This window comes from Oncorhynchus tshawytscha, linkage group LG04 (genome assembly GCF_018296145.1).
Source record: "Oncorhynchus tshawytscha isolate Ot180627B linkage group LG04, Otsh_v2.0, whole genome shotgun sequence".
NCBI classification, from domain to species: Eukaryota; Metazoa; Chordata; class Actinopteri; order Salmoniformes; family Salmonidae; genus Oncorhynchus; species Oncorhynchus tshawytscha.
In genome coordinates, this window is record NC_056432.1 from 65,479,647 (window position 1) to 65,492,179 (window position 12,533).

Here is a 12,533-nt window from a genome sequence, read left to right on the forward strand (position 1 = left end):
TTACGAAGGCTTTACAAGAGCCAACTCTATAAAGTAGAGAGAGAAAAGGGGAAAGGTATTTATGGGGGTCATAAACCTCCCCAAAAAGCCAACGTCATGACACGATCTTCACCACCTGGGGTGGCCCGTCAGGAAGTTCAGGACTCAGTTGCACAGGGTGGGTTCGAGACCCAGGGTTTGGAGGGTACTATGGTGTTGAATGCTGAACTGTGGTCAATGAACATCATTCTTACATAGGTTTTCCTCTTGTCCAGATGGGATTGTGCAGTGTGATGGCGATTGCATTGTCTGTGGACCTATTGGGGCAGTAAGCAAATTGGAGTAGGTCAAGGATAACTGGTAGGGTGGAGGTGACTAGACTCTCAAAGCACTTCATCATGACAGATAGTCGTCAGTTACCTTAGCTTTCTTGGGAACAGGAACAATGGCGGCCATCTTGAAGCATGTGGGGACAGCAGACTGAGATAGGGATTGATTGAATATGTCCGTAAACACCAGCCAGCCAGCTGGTCTGTGCATGCTCTGAGGATGCGGCTAGGGATGTCGTCTGGGCCGGCAGCCTTGAGGGTTAACAGGTTTTAAATGTTTTACTCACGTCGGGCACTGAGAAGGAGAGCCCACAGTCTTTGGTAGCTGGCCATGTCGTTGGCACTGTATTGTCCTCCAAAGCGCGCAAAGAAGTTTTAATTTGTCTGGGAGCAATACATTGATGTCACGAAAGCCAACATCACCCACGACAGAGAACGGTTGATTGTCAAGGGCAATACATTTCATTATCTTGGCGTTACTGGATTTGGCCTTTGTCTCGCTGAATTTGTTTTTTACTCTTTCAAATGATTGTTCAACTTGTTGACTGCTCGATCCACACAGCAGACATATGCAGTAGACTATCCAATAATGTTTGTTCCATAATGCAGTTAGTGGGAAAACAACACTATTGTCAAAAGGGCACTGAACATGCAAGCAGTTTCATGTGAAAATATCCATTAGAAATGTTCAAAGCGAGGCGACCTAATAGAGGCTACTTTGAAGCAAGGTAAGACATGCCTCATATGAATTAAAACATTTCAGGTTTCAAACTATTAAGTGTATGTTTTTCGAAATGCAAACTGCCTCCAGCTTATTGCAAAGTGGTGTGTGGCACGCCGATGAAGCCTGCCTTCCATTGCAGTTTGATGTAGAGGTCAACCGATTATGATTTTTCAACACCAACCATACTGAATGAACACTTATTTTAACTTAATATAATGCCTCAAATAAATAATGAAACATTTGGTTTAAATAATGCAAAAACACAGTGTTGAAGAAAGTAATAGTGCAATATGTGCCATGTAAGAAAGCTAGCGTTTAAGTTCCTTGCTCAGAACATGAGAACATATGAAAGCTGGTGGTTCCTTTTTAACGTGAGTCTTCAATATTCCCAGGTAAGAAGTTTTAGTCCTATAATTCCTACAACCTATTTCTCTCTATACCATTTGTATTTCATTAACCTTTGACTATTGGATGTCCCTATAGGCACTTTAGTATTGCCAGTGTAACAGTATAGCTTCCGTCCCTCTCCTCACCCTTACCTGGGCTCGAACCAGGAACACACCGACAACAGCCACCCTCGAAGCATCGTTACCCATGCAGAGCAAGGGAAACAACCACTCCAAGTCTCAGAGCGAGTGATGTCTGAAATGCTATTAGCGCGCACCCCGCTAACTAGCTAGCCATTTCACATCGGTTACACCAGCCTAATCTCAGGAGTTGATAGGCTTGAAATCATAAAAAGCTGCTGGCAAAACACACAAGTGCTGTTTGAATGAATGCTTACGAGCTTGCTACTGCCTACCATCGCTCAGTCAGACTGCTCTATCAAATCATAGACTTAGTTATAACATAGATATATGAGCCTTAGATCATTAATATGGTCGAATCCGCAAAATATCACCTCGAAAATAAGATGTTTTATTCTTTCAGTGAAATACGGAACCTTCCCGTATTTTATCTAACGGGTGGCATCCCTAAGTCTAAATATTCCTGTTACATTGCACAACCTTCAATGTTATGTCATAATTACGTAAAATTCTGGCCCAAAATGTTGCATATACACTGACTGTGTGCAATGAACGCAAGAGAAGTAACACAATTTCACCTGGTTAATATTGCCTGCTAACCTGGATTTCTTTTAGCTAAATATGCAGGTTTAAAAATATATACTTCTGTGTATTGATTTTAAGAAAGGCATTGATGTTTATGATTAGGTACACATTGGAGGAATGAAACGCACCGCATCGATTATATGCAACACAGGACATGCTAGATAAACTAGTAATATCATCAACCATGTGTAGTTAACTAGTGATTATGATTGATTTTTTATAAGATAAGTTTAATGCTAGCTAGCAACTTACCTTGACTTACTGCATTCAGGCAGGCTCCTCGTGGAGTGCAATGTAATCAGGTGGTTAGAGCGTTGGACTAGTTAACTTTAAGGTTGCAAGATTTAATCCCCCGAGCTGACAAGGTAAAAATCTGTCGTTCTGCCCCTGAACAAGGCAGTTAACCCACCGTTCCTAGGCCGTCATTGAAAATAAGAATGTGTTCTTAACTGACTTAACTAATTTAAACGGCCAAATCGGTGTCCAAAAATACCAATTTCCGATTGTCATAACTTGAAGTCGTCCCTAATTAATCGGCCATTCCAATTAATCGGTCGACCTCTAGTTTGATGCCACGTTCAAGACAACTTTGGAAAAAAACAAGCTCCGACTTGGAAGAAAAAAAAATTCTAACGGTCATCAAACTCGGAATTCAAAGATCCCTGAAATCATGATTTGACCTCCTTCCCAGTTGTCTTGGAAGCACAACAAGACCTCAGCAGCAGTGCTTGCTCTGTATGACAGATTTTCCACTCAAAGGCTCTGTATCTGTATGCTATACGGGTGTGATAAATAAGAAACATAACAAATAAAATGTACACGCACCAATTATGCAAAGTAACTTCTAGACCAATTTTTAGCATGACCATTCTAATGTATTTACATGGACTGGTATTTCCTTCAATGAATAGGCTGAAAAGCATTATTTTACACAGGGATTTTCTTCTACCTGCGCCAGTCTTATTTATTGGCTTTTCTTTGATAGGACGAAAGCCAGCTATTACCGGGTAATGGACAACTTGTCCCGGAGGTAGTGTGAGACATCTCTTAAAGAGATTCCATTTTTAACAACACAAGTATCTCTCCTGGACCTAGTTTGTGTCGTAGAAGTAGTGTAAAGAGGCCACTTGCAAATGGAATGCCTTATCTCCGTAACATGTTGGGATTAATGACTGTGTTTGTGTGTGTCTGCAAGTATTGGGTGACAATATTAACAATAATGTGTATGTGTCTGTCTGCAGGTATTTGGTGACATCTATCACTTCCGGCACCGTTCTGTGGAGAAGAGGTCTCTGTCGGGTCACCGAGGGACGCACGTCCGTCTACAAAAAGAGCCTCAGGTAAGACGCCTTGGGAGGAGGTGTGAGTGTGTGTAGATGATGTTGGGTGGGTGAGTGTATCAAAGTGGATGAGGAGGTTGAGAGTGAGTGTGTAGCTAGAGAGGGTGGAGGGATGTGAGTGTAGGGGAGGATGGGTTATATCAATAACATGACTTCACCAGCTGCAACAGAGGGTGGGGGTTGGATTGGGCTTGTTGAAAGATGATTCATTAATCTAGAGTCATACTGTAATGCACCTCCCAATTAACAACACAGCCAGTGTGAGAGAGGTGAGAGGTGATGGAGGGCAGTATGTGAAAGAGGTTGAGAGTCACTGTACTGTAGCTTGGTTGGATTTGTTAATTTATATTCCATAACATGACTGGCGGAGCCGTTGGTACTACATCACCACCTGTGGAGCCGCCATTAGGCAGGCAGTGGGTAGGATCGACGCAGAGGGGACCACGGTGAGCTAACAACCACAGGGCAGAGTGCCAGAGACCTGAGCTCTCATTTATCACCCGCTTTTAATGGATGTCTCGGACACTCTACAGCATCTGCCTGGTCCTGTTCCTTTCCCTGCTTTATGTTAGGGCTGGGAGGTGAGAGCATGCTAAACATGCTACTCACATACACACACGTATACTGTGGTGTCTAATGATCTCATTCTCAAACCACCTCTGAATAGATTAGGTTTCCAGTTTGATTTCTAATGCTTGTCATGTCTGATTTCTCTTCCACTCCTATTGTGTGTATGTAGTCTGTACTGTGGGTGTTTGAGTGATGGGTCCCTGTTTAAAAGGTCTGTGATTAAGTGTCGCTGGGGCTGTGTGTAGTTCTCTGTGGTCTCCTGGTCTTGCGTTTCCCTCTGGAGCTCTCTGGGCTCTGGCAGTGTTTCCATGGCTGTGAAAGTCGAGCGTTTGAACTGCGGCACAATGAATGTCCTGCCATCTGCAACAGCCGCTCAGAACCGCTCCGCTGTTTGTCACTCAGCGCAGCTCAGGTCCAGATGGGAAGATCAGAGAGAGAGGGCTAGTAACTAGTAACGCAAACTCAGATTCATGTCCAGGAAAAGCAGATATGCACACTCAGCAGTAGTTCCTCCCCTGACTAACTAATGTTGGTGCTGTTGTGGGCTGGTTCTGCTAATGGGGGTGGCTGGCAGTTCACATGCTGTACAAAACACAGCTTTAAAGGTATGCAGGACCTGCTGATTCAGAGGTACTCTTCCCCTCCCATATCCAAAGAACAGATGTGTGTGATTGAGTGTGTGTTCTTCTGGGGGTGACTAGGTGTGAATGAACAAGACTTGTGGTACTAACTGACATCCCCTGGGAACCCACAATTGAAAATCCCCTGTCACTATGGAGTGTCATGGGAAGTCCATTGTCTTCCCATGAAGGACTAAGTGCTACTGCAGTCTGCCAGTGGTCATCTCTCCTAACCAGTCCTGTTCCTGTCGACTGTAGAGAACCCATGTTTTGGTTTCCCTGCGTTAGTCAGCCAGCGAACTGTGTGGCCATGTCTCGCTGCTGTTTTGTCTTGAGCAGGCGCACGGTGGGAAAAGCGTTGTGTGGCCTATCCTCTTACCCTTAGCAGCACAGCACCAAAACAACACTGCTCCCGCCCCGCCCCAACCCCACTCCTCCCCTCACCACTCAACTGATGGGATTTCCTCTCTCGCAGCTGCTCCATTTCCTGTTGTTGAATTCCTTTTCTCCCTGAGCACCTCAAAGAAAGGGGAACCTCCTTGCACCTCCCTCCCTGCACTGCTCAGTTCAGTCCTGTGGCCCACAGCAGTCACACTGGGGGAGATGGATCTCAAACAAAAGCAGCAATAAACCCTGCTCAAAGACCCACATTACTGTGGACCAAACGGCCAGGGACTCTGCCAAAACTCAGTCTGGCTGACAGACCCCGCTGATCGGGGAGCTAATGTCTGGGCTTCGCCCGGCTGCTCAGTCACATCTAATGGTGATGCATTGCTCTAATATTGTGTTGCTGTTGTAAGACCATTGCTGTAGTGAAATTGTGTTTGGCCTAAATGATATACCCATGGAAATGCCATCAATCCAGTATTACCACAAGTTATTCCTGGGCAGGCCATGTTGTCAGGGAAAACCCCTGGACCTAATCATTTTACAATCCATACAGCTACTGTTACTACAGCAATGTAATACTACAGCCATGCTCTGCCATCGTAATAGTGTTCATGTTTGGTTGTGTTCATGTTTGGTTGTGTTCATGTTTGGTTGTGTTCATGGTTTGGTTGTGTTCATGTTTGTATATGGAGGGGAAGAGAGCAGGAAGGAGAGACCAGAGAGACCACAGAGACCTGTCTGCTCAGTATCTGCTGGACAGCAGCGTTTAACCAAGCAGCCAGGGTCCTTTATGTGAATGGTCTGGAGCAAAGAGAAAAGCCGTCTCAGATAGCTGGCATCCGGACCCATTTATAATGGAGATCTTATCTGTTAACTGCTAGCTGGTTCCCTCTGTTCTGTTCCACCTCACTCGGTCTGTTTAAGAATTCCCGGAGACTCCCTCTCTGGCTCGCTCCAATTTTTCCCTTTTCAAACATTTGCTTAATTATCTCTCTTTGCGATAGGGAAACTTTGGCAAAGGCCTTTAAGTGTAATTAACATTGGAAGCGTCTGTCTTTCTTGACAAAGGATCGGATGGTAATTTGTGGTAAACTTAACTCGGAGACAAAGTTAACTTCTCTTGTCTTAATGTGTTGATTTTAAATCCATCCATTCAAAATGTTTATTCACTCCCTGTCATATGAAATCACAAGCCTCTCATTAACCTCTCTGGGATATGTGGGACGGTAGCGTCCCACCTCGCCAACAGCCAGTGAAAGTGCAAATTGCCAAATTCAAAACAATAAAAATCTCATAATTAAAATTCCTTAAGCATACAAGTATTTTACACCATTTTAAAGAATAGATTCTCGTTAATCCAGCCAGTGTCTGATTTCAAAAATGCTTTACAGCGAAAGCACCACAAATGATTGTTAGGTCACCACCAACTCACAGAAAAACACAGCCATTTTTCCAGCCAAAGAGGAGTCACAAAAAGCACAAATAGGAATAAAAATGAATCACTAACCTTTGATCTTCATCAGCTTACACTCATAGGACTTCATGTTACACAATACATGTATGTTTTGTTCGATAAAGTGCATATTTATATAAAAAATCGCGTTACGTTCAGTAGTTCTAAAACATGCGGTGATTGTGCAGAGAGCCACATCTATTTACAGAAATACTCATTATAAATGTGGATGAAAATACAAGTGTTATACATGGAATTAGAGATCTACTTCTCCTTAATGCAACTGCTGTGTCAGATTAAAAAATTACGGAAAAAGCAAACCATGCAATAATCTGAGTACAGCGTACAGGCAACAAAGCAGCCAAAAAGATATCCGCCATATTGGGTGGCCAACATTAGTCAGAAAAAGCATTATTAATAGCTTCTTTTGTTAGGGCGTTTGGTAAACAAATCCAAAAGTGCATTCAGGTCCAGCCGAACGTCGGACGAAAAGTTCAAAAAGTTCCGTTACAGCCCGTAGAAACTTGTCAAACGATGTATAGAATCAATCTTTAGGATGTTTTTATCATAAATCTTCAATAATGTTCCAACCGGAGAATTCCTGTCTGTAGAAAAGCAATGGAAGGAGAGCTAACTCTCTCGTGACCGCGCCTTAGAGCCTGTGGCACTCTGCCAGACACCTGGATCATTCTTCTCTCATTCGGTCCCACTTCACAGTAGAAGCCTCAAACAAAGTTCTAAAGACTGTTGACATCTAGTGGAAGCCTTAGGAAGTACAACATAACCAATATCCCACTGTATCTACAATAGGGGCTGAGTTAAAATACAAGCCTCAGATTTCCCACTTCCTGGTTGGATTTTTCTCAGGTTTTCACCTGCCATATGAGTTCTGTTATACTCAGACATCATTCAAACAGTTTTTGAAACTTCAGAGTTTCTATCCAATACTACTAATAATATGCATATATTAACACCTGGGACAGAGTAGCAGGCAGTTCACTCTGGGCACTTTATTCATCGAAGTTACTCAATACTGCCCCCCTGTCACAAAAGTTAATGCTGTTTTCTGGGGGTGATCCGTTAGGCTAATTTGAAAAGATCAGTCCTATGGAAAGGATTGGTTGCGCCATGCGAGTTTTTTTTATTATTATTATTTTTAGCCTTCCCATCCTCAAATCAAATGTTATTGGTCACATACACATAGTTAGCAGATGTTAATGCGAGTGTAGCGAAATGCTTGTTCATCCTCTATGCAGTCAGGCGCTACTTGATAACCCTGTGCATCTTAAGAGAGGGATTTAGCTACTCTGGGATGCTATCTTTCATGACTGACCTGTTTTTAATCAATAACCTCAGATAATCAATAACCTCAGAGATACTGACCCCCTCCCCCAGACTGACGCTGTCTGAGCTTAGCAGACTGTTCATTAACAGTCCAGAACCTCCATTTTCCATCTGAACCTCCGGTTTTCCATCTGGAACATCAAGGTAACAAACTATCAACAGTGTTCTTTCTGGTTGTATTGTGGTTGGCAGAGTTCATGAAAGCAATGACAGGCTCCATTGGTCAAATGCAGACTGTAAACAGTGTTGCCCTGAGTTACCATAGAGACTGTTGTTTTCATGGAAAGTGAGTTTCTCCCTAATGTGTGTTCTCAGTACACACACCACATAGTGAGCCCAGTACCAGCAGCTAATCTGCATGCTTGACTGAGTGTGCTTGAGCTATGATTAAGGGGTCTTGTAGCAGGCCTTGTTAATGCCTTGTTTGCAGGAGGACGAGCCCAGACTGTGGCATGGCACAATTACAGGGGTCCTCTCCCTCCCTCTTTTGGCCCTCTCACTCTCCGCATGGCTGACCTAGCCTCATTCTGTGGCCGCCAGTAAATCGCAGAGTAAGAGACTTAACAGTCAGGGAAAAACCATGTTGCTTCTGGCCGTGCAATATCACTGTTTCCTTTTTTAAACTTTGTTTTTGATGACCCCGGTCGCCTCAGTTGTCATTATTCTGTGGGGAGTTGGTGAGTGTAAAGCTGATGACTGGTCTGTGGGGAGGTGAGTGTAAAGCTGATGACTGGTCTGTGGGGAGCTGGTGAGTGTAAAGCTGATGACTGGGTAAAGAGAGGAAAGCAACACTATCTACTCTGTTCCATGACTGCAGCCTGGATTAGAGATCAATGGAAACTGTTGCTTCCTGACAGGAAGTCATGTGGACTCATGGGTAATGGAGTGTGGTCCATTACCCATGAGTCAGATGGTACATCCCAATAGTCTAACGTAGCCATGCCCCACTATTTCTTCTGAAATCCCCTGCTGTAGGACACAGACAAATCCCCCATGTTATCTCTGTTTTCATATTGCTGCTGTCAGTACAGTAGCACCCCACCCCCAGTCCCCCATTCTTCTTAATGTGTTGACCTTGTGAAGGGGCCACCCACTGTGGAAGCATCTGCTCCAGTGTGATTCTGTACAACTGCCAACCAGCAAGGGCCTTTCAACACTGATTCATGTAAACACGTCCGTTTAAAAAAAACAAAAAACTTCTGTACACCAATTATTGGTTGGAGGGCAGCGCATAAAGGTGTGTGTTGTGTCGGTAGGAACCTTGGTGTTATTGACGCTCTTGTGGTTTGAGCTGTTAGCAGAGAGGGGGCTGCTGTGGTTCCTGGTTGTCCTTCATGTCTGCCTCTCTGTCCTTGCAGCAGTCTCTTGCCTCCCTGCTGCAGCTTCTCGTCCACACCCCTCTCTCCACTTCCCCCTTTGCCTGCGTCCCTTTCAGCCACTCCACTGTACGGAGAGACAGCAGCTCGTAGAGGGGGTGTGACGCAGGGTTGTCGTTGTGTGCAATCTGCCTCTGCCCACACTTTCTGCCGCACACCGGCTGGAACTCCAAGAGAAGAATATCTCAAATCAAATCACACTTTATTGGTCGCTTACACAGTTTCTAGCTCCAACAGCACAGTAATACATGGCAAAAATAATAAATAAAACACAATGCACACATAATCCAGAAAAATCCCTCCCTGCTTACTGTTATTACCAGGGCTTTGTGTGGGGAGGCAGAGCACAGGGAGGAGGGAGAGGATAAAGACTGGGTGTGTGTATATATCCTCCTTTCTATGTTGTTTTTTTGTTTGTCTCTGTCTGCGTTAATGTGATTTTGTGTGTGTGTGTCTGTGTGGCCCCCTATCTGACCTCATCTAGCAGTTGTAATTAGTTTCAGCGCAGGCCGTCGTTAGGCTCAGTCTCTAATGAGGAGCTCCTGAAACGTATGTTAGAACTGCTGTTCCCTTTATCTCTCTCTGCTGTCATCCCGCTCTGCTTGCTGAAACTACATTTCTCTTTCATTCGGGGGAAATGGTGACCCTCATGTTCCCTCCTGCTCATCGTTATTCCTTATACCCTGTACTAATGGTCTTCCTCTGGTATATTGAGTGCTGCATTAGCACGGCTACTTCAGTAATGGCCCTCCTCTGGTTGAAATCCCTGTTACTAGAGGAGTAGTGGCGTTCCCATCAGGATATTAAGTTGGTGAACGAGTCTACTTGAAGATGGAATCCGCAGCAGGGGAAACGGCGCCACTGTCTGCCCCACGGCTTTTGTTATTGTTATTGTTTTGTTGACGAAGTGGATGTGAGGAGTGTCGCCCAATGTGGTCAAAAATTGCAGTACATATTGCTGCTTCGCACTAGTACAATGTCTAATGAAGAATAAAAAATAACAGTTTGCAGTAACTTGTTTGTTGTAGTTTCGGGAAAGGATGTGGTAGTTTCACCATTAAAGATTCCAGCTTTAATGTGGAGTGCCCAAGCTGAATGTAATCACGTCTCTCTGTTTAATGCCATGACTGATGCCTCTGTGTGTGTGTGTGTGTGTTCCTCAGGTGACGTGGGCAGAACAACAGGTGGTGAAGAGTAGGAAGAAGAGGGACATCTACACGGAGCCCTCAGACCCCAAGTTTACTCAGCAGTGGTACCTGGTGAGTAGACCAAGTCTGGCTGACGTTGAACAATCTATCGCTTTATTATCTCTCAATAGGAAAAATATGAGGAAGAATGTGTCTCATGCGAGGGAGAGAAATCAATACCCACTCTCAGCGCTTCATTGCTGTCATAAATAAGCCACAATGGCTTCCTCAGTGTATGGACTGAAATTTCAGAAACAACCTCTCAGACAACTTCAGACTACTGCCCATCACTGAAGCCACTGTGTTGTCAGGAGACAGACAGTTCAAACCTCTTCTCAGTTGATCAGTAATTCCTCCCTGTGCTCGGCTGTGTGCAATGTTATGTCTGGATGCACAGGGCTCTATAGAGCCTGTATCTTTATTAAAAGGGAAATGACATAAGAGCCCAATACAGTGGCACAGCAGAGCCCAGCGCTCTGTTTGATCGGTCTGCCCATTCTCCAATAACTCAGTGGATATTTCCCTCTTGGCTGAGTAAAAAAATCAACTTTACTCTATTCAATATACTGTATTAATACATGGCGGCCCTTTGTCTGAAGGAGTGGGTGTGATTTAAGCGTCTTGGTCGATGCAGAATGGACTGCTTAATGACCATGGTCTTTTAGGAGTCCATTATCAGAACGGCATACACATTTGGGTTTCCAGTCTTAAATTGAATTCATCTATTTATTTTATTCCCCAGACAATGGCACAGTCCCCGAACGAGGCCGTGAATACAAATAAAGGACTGAAATTAAACCAGTCTCAGTTATTGACTGTATGTATCATCTTAAATGCAAAGTGAAGCACTTTGACAAGGTTACACAGTCTGATCCAGTGGTCCATGAAAGAAACGGTGAGATAAACAAGTTGTGATTTCTCTTCATTTTGCTCCACCTTTAATTAGTCTCAAAGAAGGTTCAAGGCAATATAAAAGAGTTGATTGTAATTCTCAACAAACAAACATTCCTCGCTTATTCTCCAACATGCTCATGCTGAAGCAAATCCAATTTCGCCCCATGTCCCCGAGCTGTTGTTGTTGTTGGGGGGGGTGCTGCTGACTTCACCAGTGTGACTAGCTACATTTAATTCCCCTCTGGAGTTCACAGCTCTGTCGCACACAGCTCGCTCGCTAACTCTCCAGGTACACTGATTTGACTTAAGCAGTTTACCATCATGCCACAGAGGGAGGCAGGGAACTTGGGGGACTGCGATGGAGAAGTATGGAGAGGTACAGCCGGTGCTGCTTGCGGTTAGTGGGTTTAGTAAGGCTACTGTGCAGTGAGGTACGAGGAGTAGAGAGTATGCAATGAGAAGGTTGTGAGGGTGTAAGGAGTGTAAAAAGGGTATTTAGTTTTAGTGGGAGCATGTAGCTGTAGCAAAGGTATAATGTTGTAGTGTGGTGTGTATAAGGGTGTAGGTGTAGTGTGCATGTAACAAGGGTGCAGTCAGGCAAAGCAGTGTTCTAGATGGGGTGCTGCTGTATGAGCATCTGAGAGCCTAGTCTGAGAGCCTAGTCTGAGAGCCTAGTCTGAGAGCCTAGTCTGAGAGCCTGAGCCCAAGTGATTCTTGGTGGCAGAAAGTATCTGTCGTCAGTTTACACTGTGTCTCTATGATAAGGACATGGATAGACTCTGCTGCTACTTCCTCTGCTTATTCTTATGTATGACCGCAGCTCATATCACTGGTCTGTCCCTCATGGATAAAAAATAAATAAATAAAAAAGCTCAAGGCACAGTGTGAGATTTCGAAGGCAGGACAGTTTGTTCATGTGCCAATATTTAATGCAGTAAGCCGGTCAATTTAGGTATAGGAAAAATACAGAAATATCAATGTCCAAGACCATTACAAGAGCCTGGAGAATTTTCAGGGTAATTTCCAGATTTAATCAGGATTTTCTGAGTGAGATGGATCCACACAACCATGGCCAAAGCTTTGATCTATCTGACACCGACGGGGTGTGGAATCTGACACCGACGGGGTGTGGAATCTGACACCGACGGGGTGTGGAATCTGACACCGACGGGGTGTGGAATCTGACACCGACGGGGTGTGGAATCTGACACCGAA

General features: G+C 44.3%; 1 protein-coding gene across 3 annotated transcripts in view; it reads left to right on the forward strand.

Moving 5' to 3' along the window:
* The window catches only part of LOC112263744 (furin-1), a 94,551-nt gene that overhangs the window by 50,725 nt on the left and 31,293 nt on the right, over positions 1-12,533 (forward strand). For all 3 annotated transcript variants that reach the window (XM_024440302.2, XM_024440299.2, XM_024440300.2), the window contains exons 3-4: positions 3,386-3,484; positions 10,401-10,496. In XM_024440302.2, coding sequence (XP_024296070.1) covers positions 3,386-3,484; positions 10,401-10,496 — 195 coding nt within the window. The remainder of the gene's footprint in view (positions 1-3,385; positions 3,485-10,400; positions 10,497-12,533) is intronic.